Consider the following 7,221-nt stretch of genomic DNA (forward strand, 5'->3'; position numbering starts at 1 on the left):
TCAAAATCCGTGAACTTTTTTCCAAATTGATGAACTTTTTTCAAACCAGTGATTATTTCCAAGATGGATGATTTTTTTTAAATCGGTGAGCCTTGTTTTCAAAATCCTAAACTTTGTTTGAATTCGGCAAACTTTTTCCTTTTTTGTGAACATTTTCTTTTTAAAATCATTTTTTGAAACAGTCAACTGCGACCATAAAGCGAGAAAACAAACGACTCCCCGAACCAAAGATCGCCTCCTTGTTGGGCCAATCAATGAGGGGTCACATGTGGGCATCGGCTACTCTTGGACTCCCCGAACAAATGTTTGCCATGTTGAACATACAAAATTACCATGTTGTATCGTTAAATTTGTCATGTTCCAAAAAATAGTTTACAAAAAAATAATGATGGTTAATAACAAGATTCCATGGCGGTGTAAAAACATGACGGTGTAAAAACAAGGAAGTTTGCCATGATTAAAGTAACAAATTTGCCATGCTCTAAACAAAAGGTTTACCATGGTTAAAGTTATCACTTTTAGCTAGATGTAAGTTGCCTAAGAATAAAATTTGGGCCCGGTCACGTATGGGATAAATATACCCATAGCGGGAAAAGTCGTCTACAAATGTAATGAATGAATCAAACCCATCTACAAACTTAACATTAAGGGGTCCACATATATCGTTGTGAATTAATCCTAAACCCATGTGGCTCTTACCGCTCCTTTCTTAATTGTTTTTTGTATTTTCCTTTAATGCAGTCGACACATCTGTCCGCATCTGAGAAGTCTAATGGGAGGAGTATTTCATTTTTAACTAAGCATTCCATTCTCCCCCTTGAAATGTGGCCCCAACAACAATGCCATTTTGAAGAATTACTAACTCCTTTCCACTTCTTCTCAACATTAATTTCATCACTCACATGCATAACTGAATCATTATTAAGAGATAACATGTATAGTTGGCCTCGTCTAACACCGAGGCCTACATTCTTATTACATTTGTTCAAAGCAAATTGTTTCTTGCCAAAATGGCACTCATACATATCATCATCTAAAAAAGAATCTGAAATCAAATTCCTACTTAAGGTAGGCACATAAATAACATTATTCAATCTAAGAGTGTGGCCGGTGTGTAGCTCCAACGTGAGAGATCCCACAGCTTTCAACATCGGCTTCAACTCCGTTCGCAACCTTAAGCTTTCTTGTTCCTCCTCTTATAGTTTGGATCGTATCGAATCCATTGCATAGAGTTAGCAATGTGAGTGGTTGCACCTGAATCAATCCACCATGACTTTATAGAAGTTAATTACAAGCATTTTCTCCAGCAGTGGAGCTGCTAGGAGCAGAAGAAGAGCTCTCGACTTCTTTACCCTTGAATGGCTTAGGGTTGACTGGCTTAGGGCCTTCTTTCTTGAATTGCTTTTTTTGAGGCTTAGGGAAACCTTGCCCGTCATGCTTTCTCTTGTTAGAGCCAACATGAAAAACATGGTATTTCTTCTGTCTCATGATCCTCTCTTCCTCCTGGACGATCCTTGCGGTCATCTCAAAGAGTGGCCATTTTTCCTTTAAAGAGTTATAGTTGACTTTAAATTGTTCAAATTCTTCTCGAAGAGACTCAAGAATCATTATTACAAGAAGACCTTCACTTAAAGAACACTCCAAAGCTTTAAGCTTGGTGAAAGCGTTCACTGGCCTTAGTATGTGACGCCTAACATTTCCGTCAATACTGTATTTCTGAAGAAGCTTAATGAAAATCTCATGAGCATACACTTTGTCGGAGCCTTTAAATTGCTCCTCCATTTCATTGAGGAATTCTTTAGCAGTGTCTTTCTTAGGGAGTGCCTCAGAAATGTCCGGTGATATTGTCGCTTTCATAATGAGAGGTGCCATATGGTTGGACTTGTTCCATTTTTCATCTTAACATCATAGTCCTTTTTGAGTTCTGCATACCCTGTAGCACCTACCACGGGTGCTACAGGTTTTTCTTCCCTCAAGGCATAATCGAACTCATTACAACCCAAACATAATTCGACTTGGGACTTCCAACGCGGGATGTTACTCCCGTAAGTGGTTCGATTGTGTCGGACCGGAATGGAGCGGAAGATGAAATTATCAATAAAAAATCATAAGTAAACTTACATGATTATAAATTTGCGTTGGTAAATAAACAAACATGCCAAGAATCTAATTTCAACTCCATGTCATATCACCGTTGGGTATAAAAGACATGGAACTAAAAAATATCATAAAGTGATGACTCATAATAATAAAACAACGTTGGTCTGAATTAAAATTAGAGTCATTTCATTTTCAATTTAAACATCAACATTAAAAAAAATTATCATTATTTGATGCTTAAAAAATTTCATCATGCAAAAACACATAATAAATCCTCAATAAAATATCTCGTTGGTTCAATTTTACCCAGAATAATAATGTGTTCATTATATTTGTAGGCATTTTCTGTTTTAAACAGTGCAGAACATAATAATTGTTAACTTAAACGCACTGTAAAAAAAAGACAGAAAATCGCGACAGTGATTTTGGCCCAAAATTCCCACGACTACTCATAAAAGAGCCCAGTCCAGCAGAAAAAACACGTTAAAAAAACTTTCCGCTGGACTGTCACAACCTGGGCCGCAGCCCACGGTCAAAATTGGCCCATTTAATGCCCGAAGGCCCAGCTCGGAGCCGCGCGTTGTCTCAGTCGTCGGATCGAGGCGACGGCTTGGATCGCCCTGCAAACGAGCAAAACAGCCGGATGGGTCAAACCCTAGACCATTTTTTCTGTTAGACTAATAGATCTAACTGGCTTGTTTTAGCCGTTAGATCAAATACATGAACATAGAAGGGTTTAATACATCTCTAGGATGCCATTAGCAGGAACTGATTGCATCTAGATCACCTTAAAAGCATGAACAGAGAAGGGTTTAGGGGATCGTTACATGTCACGGAAGTCGACATGATCGCCTGCTCGGCGCAGGCGTGATCGAGGGGTGATGTAGTCGAGGTAGAGGTTCTCCTCGACGTCCTGATGCCATCCGAACACCACCGGCACTGGCCTGGGACGGCGGCGGCCGCTGGCTTAGGTCTTCCCTTTGCTGCAGCGCTCCCCCTGATCGGATGGGGTGAGAATATCGGGAGGAGAGAAAACCTTACATGAATTGTGATCGCACAGGTGCCAGCTCTCTCTCGTATCCTTTAATATAGCGCTAGCGACAGGGGACCCAAAATCTGAGTTGGTTTTTGGGCGCCCCCGATCAGGGCGCGTTAGTTCTGGTCGAGGCTCACGTATGTTGGTGCGTGGACCCCTTCACTTATCGTTATCCATTTTCCTTTTTTCTGTTAGACTAATAGATCTAACTGGTTGTTTTAGTCGTCACATCAAACCAACACATGCATGCTTCGTCACTAGATGAGTAGAAACATTGCATGCATTGGTGTTTTCCTTTTTAATTCTTGCATGCAAAGATTTAATGCTTCTCGGAAATTAAAAATGAGATGAAGATGAGTCCTTGAAATTGGAAAAAACTAAAAAGTTGAGATCAGCTCTATAAACCGAAAAGGAGGGAGTAGAGATGTGCTTGGACTGAGTTCGGTGCATTGGAGATGGACGAGAGAGACATTGATTTGAGAACATAAATGGATCCTGCAAGATCTTTTTTTTTTTGGCAGAGGCCCATATGTGCTCATTGCCCTAAGCCCCCAACCCTCCTGGTCGCTTGATCGGATTATTAAGGCCTTGTACAATGCTAGGTGTTTAGGAAGGTACTTAGAAAAATAAACCCTTTTTTTTGAAGCACCGATGAATTTTTCTACAGGAGAGACGCCTAATTAAATATCTACCCTGTACAAATAAGCACCGGTGCTTAAGTCTGGTTTATTTTCCTAAGCACCTTACATTGTATAAGACCTAAACCCGCCACAAGGACATGGAATTTCACGTACGTTTGAAGTTTGCGATGCCTAAATTGAAGGCTACAACTACAACTACAATCCAGGGAGGGAGGGAGTACAATACGACATGCCAGCAGGTAGAGGCACAGTAGATGACCACCCCTGATAACCATGAGGATATTCAAAATGGCAACGCATACATAACCCACCTGCAGAAAGTTCTTACCGTGCATACAACATACAAGTACGCAAACCAACTGCAGAACGTTCTTACCGTGCATACAAGTACGCAAACCAACGGCAGTGAATTCACGAGATTAATGTCTCACGGAAGCATTTTCTTCCAATAGGGTAGTACAAAGAGATCACTAACAAATTCCACCATCATATATACACCAATACTCTAGTGCAAGCTTAGTGAGGAGTACCAAATATCACCAACAGACTCATAATTAATGGCCCAAGAAACTTCATGGCCATTGACGATTAGGATCTACTGATAGCAGAAAGAAGCACGTCTACAAAAGTTTTCATGGCTAATGGCGATTAGGGTCTACCGTCTACTAATGGTACAAAGAAGCAAGTCTGCAGAAAATTTCTTTTTCCTCTGAAAACTTGCATCTGTTGGGATCACTCACAACCATCAGCAGAATGGGTACTGTAGCTCCTTGCAGAATTCTCCGGGCACCTTCTCTTCTTAGCTTCGTCTGCCAATAACACAACCCAAAAATTGATCAGATTACCACATATAAGAACATTGTCATATCAACATTTCCAACAGTGCAGTTTCAAGTAGTATAAATCTAAAGGCAATGCCACTCATTTTCCAGCAATGAAATAACTTGTGAGATATTACAGAATTCTAATCTCATCCTCTCAATTGGTAGTGCTAACAAACACACAACTATTGATATGAAAATGCAACTTCAGAAATTAACTATTCCCAAAGGCACGGCTGCCAACATGTAGTGGCATAGCACCACATTAGAGTACTAGATGTGCATCCATTTACTGTCATGTTAACTATTTACACGATCAAACTATTTACTTTCTTTTACTAATAAAGTATAAAAGCATTAAACTGTGTCACAGAACAGCGGAAAGCCGCAATGGCAATCGTACCAAAATGTATTGGGCATTGCGCCACATAAAAGTGTTAACTGTTAAAGAACTAGAGGTGTGCCATTTTACCGTCATGTTACTTATTTAAATGATCAAACAGTTTACTTATTTTTACCAGACTCACGAAACATGGCACAAAGTCAAAATTGTCAAATGCAGATAAGAATAGTAGACTCGTATGCCATAGCCAAAACTTGAAAACTTTGGGTCCTCCCATTGGTTTCAACAGGGAAAGTATCAGTGACGAGTTCTCAAACAAATGTTACAATCTCACTCGCTGCAAAGATACAACAGTCACAGGGGACCATGGAGCGTAAACAGTTAATATTATTTTTTTCTAATACATGGAATCGATCATTTTAATGATCATCACTTCGTAACAAAGGCACGCATACAGTAGAAGTGTAGAACTGCATCAGTTGGCATCTTGCACAATTTAAAATCGATGCCAATCCCAATTTTATCATGAATGCTAATATGCGATGACCAGAGGAAATAGCAAAATCTTTATTGGTTTTATATAGAATAATGCTTCATCTTAACAAATATCAACACGAGCAGTCACTAAGTTAAGATAAATGATGGCAAACTAACAACAGTGACTGTTTTCATGCTATTAAGAGACTACACAAAATATGCAGATTATATAATTGAAAAGGATCATATGGCTCACAGATACAGGGGAGCAAAGCAAAGGGGGGGGGGGGGGGGGGGCATATATATACCTCAACAGAACTGTGATGGTGCTTTCCTGTCCGCCTGGTACGCCCTCCAGAGACTGAGAAAGAGAGCTGGGATCATAACGCAAGCTGTCGCGTGCATACCAAATGTCCCCACATCCTCGATTACAGAACCGACCATTTCCCCCTGAGATATCGATCCCTCCACATGTGGCGACATCATTGCTACCAGATGACCAGCGACCACTAGCAGGAAGAAGGCCACATCCGCGACAAATCCAAACACCGCGAGGCGCAGAAACAAGCCTGCAACCGACTCCCGCGTGATTGGTCCAGAGGCGCTCTGAGGAGGACAACAATTTCAATAAGACCATACGGATGAACAGTATATATGGAATGGTTCGGAAATAGTAGGATGCAAATGAAGTGATGAACACACATGCAAGTAAACTAGTACTACTGCTGCTGCTGCTGCTACACATCAGGACAACCTGAACTACGAAATTAATTACTAACATTATATATATGGCAACTTAATTAGAACATAATGATAACACTGGCCTATGTACTGCTGCAATTCGACCGGAATAATGGTCACAGGGAGTTAATTTGCGCGATACCTTGTTGAATCCCGAAGTGGATCCAGATACAAGTGCAATCACGTAGGTCACGCACGCCAACAGGACGGCAAGCGCGAGGAACACAAGGAAGCTGTAGAGGTAGACCTTGAAAGCCCCGTACATGAGCGCCTCGAGGAAGAGGAAGGGGGCGGAGGCCTTGCCCAAGGCGCGGCGCGCCACGATCCGCGCAGCCGCGGCCGCGGAGGTGACCCACGCAGTGGCGAAGCACAGGCAGGCGAGGGCTCCCGCCGCGACGCAGAGGACGCGCCCGAGCGCCAGCATCGGGGCGAGGGCGAAGCGCACGGCAACGGTCCGCGCCGACGGGGGCGGCGGCGGGGGCGGCGGCGAGGGCAGCACCGCGTCGGCGACGGCCATCGGTACGGAAAACCCTAGCTCCTCGTCCTCGAAGGAGCGGAGTCGCGGAGTGGTTGGGTTGGGGGTTTGTGGGAAATGGGGATAAGCGAGGAACACGGGAGGGGGTTTTGCGGCCAGCTGTTCGGTTTTCGGGTTCTACTCTAACCCATTTCCTCTACTAGTGGATTCGGATTCTAACCGGGTATGCGGAAACGGTGAGTGCCCGTGTGTTAGAATTCAATTCAATTTTGAATTTTGAACTTTGAAGTTGGGCTTATATTAGTGTGTTTGTTATTCTTCATCCGCCTGGATTTTTGCGGGTTTAGTTGAGTTCTGAAGGAGAAGCGAAGCAATGAGGCCGAGGCGGTGGCGACACGGCCTGCCGCACCAGTGGTAGGGACGCCAAGCTCGAGCGGCCGGCCGTAGCATCGCCACTAAGGGCCCACCATGACTGCACCGGAGACGGAGGCGGAGACGATGCGGCGCGGCGTAGACAAGGGAAGGAAAGGTATTGCCTGGTTCGTGTTTGGGGATTTCAGGGTTTTAGCTGGAGGTGGAAAATGAAC

The 7,221-nt window shown here is 43.0% G+C and overlaps 1 protein-coding gene across 2 annotated transcripts; it reads right to left on the reverse strand.

The window, feature by feature from the left end:
- Positions 1–4,196: 4,196 nt before the first annotated feature.
- Positions 4,197–6,729, reverse strand: LOC109739408 (uncharacterized). 2 transcript variants are annotated; one of them, XM_040401650.3, is made up of 3 exons: positions 6,407–6,729; positions 5,727–6,024; positions 4,197–4,586 (listed from the first exon to the last, which is right to left on the reverse strand). In XM_040401650.3, the coding sequence occupies exons 1-2, from the start codon at positions 6,674–6,676 to the stop codon at positions 5,728–5,730; spliced, it is 567 nt and encodes a 188-aa protein (XP_040257584.1). In that variant the 5' UTR covers positions 6,677–6,729; the 3' UTR covers positions 4,197–4,586; position 5,727. The 2 variants fall into 2 exon arrangements, with proteins under 2 accessions (XP_040257584.1, XP_020154080.1); XM_020298491.4 differs by having other exon boundaries at positions 6,302–6,726.
- Positions 6,730–7,221: the final 492 nt, after the last annotated feature.

This window comes from Aegilops tauschii, chromosome 2, assembly GCF_002575655.3.
Source record: "Aegilops tauschii subsp. strangulata cultivar AL8/78 chromosome 2, Aet v6.0, whole genome shotgun sequence".
NCBI classification, from domain to species: Eukaryota; Viridiplantae; Streptophyta; class Magnoliopsida; order Poales; family Poaceae; genus Aegilops; species Aegilops tauschii.

Coding starts and splice junctions, on each gene's coding strand:
- LOC109739408 (XM_020298491.4), bottom strand. CDS start 6,676: ATGGCCGTCGCCGACGCGGTGCTGCCCTCGCCGCCGCCCCCGCCGCCG. Junction 6,025..6,301: donor CCACTTCGGGATTCAACAAG/GTATCGCGCAAA, acceptor TGTCCTCCTCAG/AGCGCCTCTGGACCAATCAC.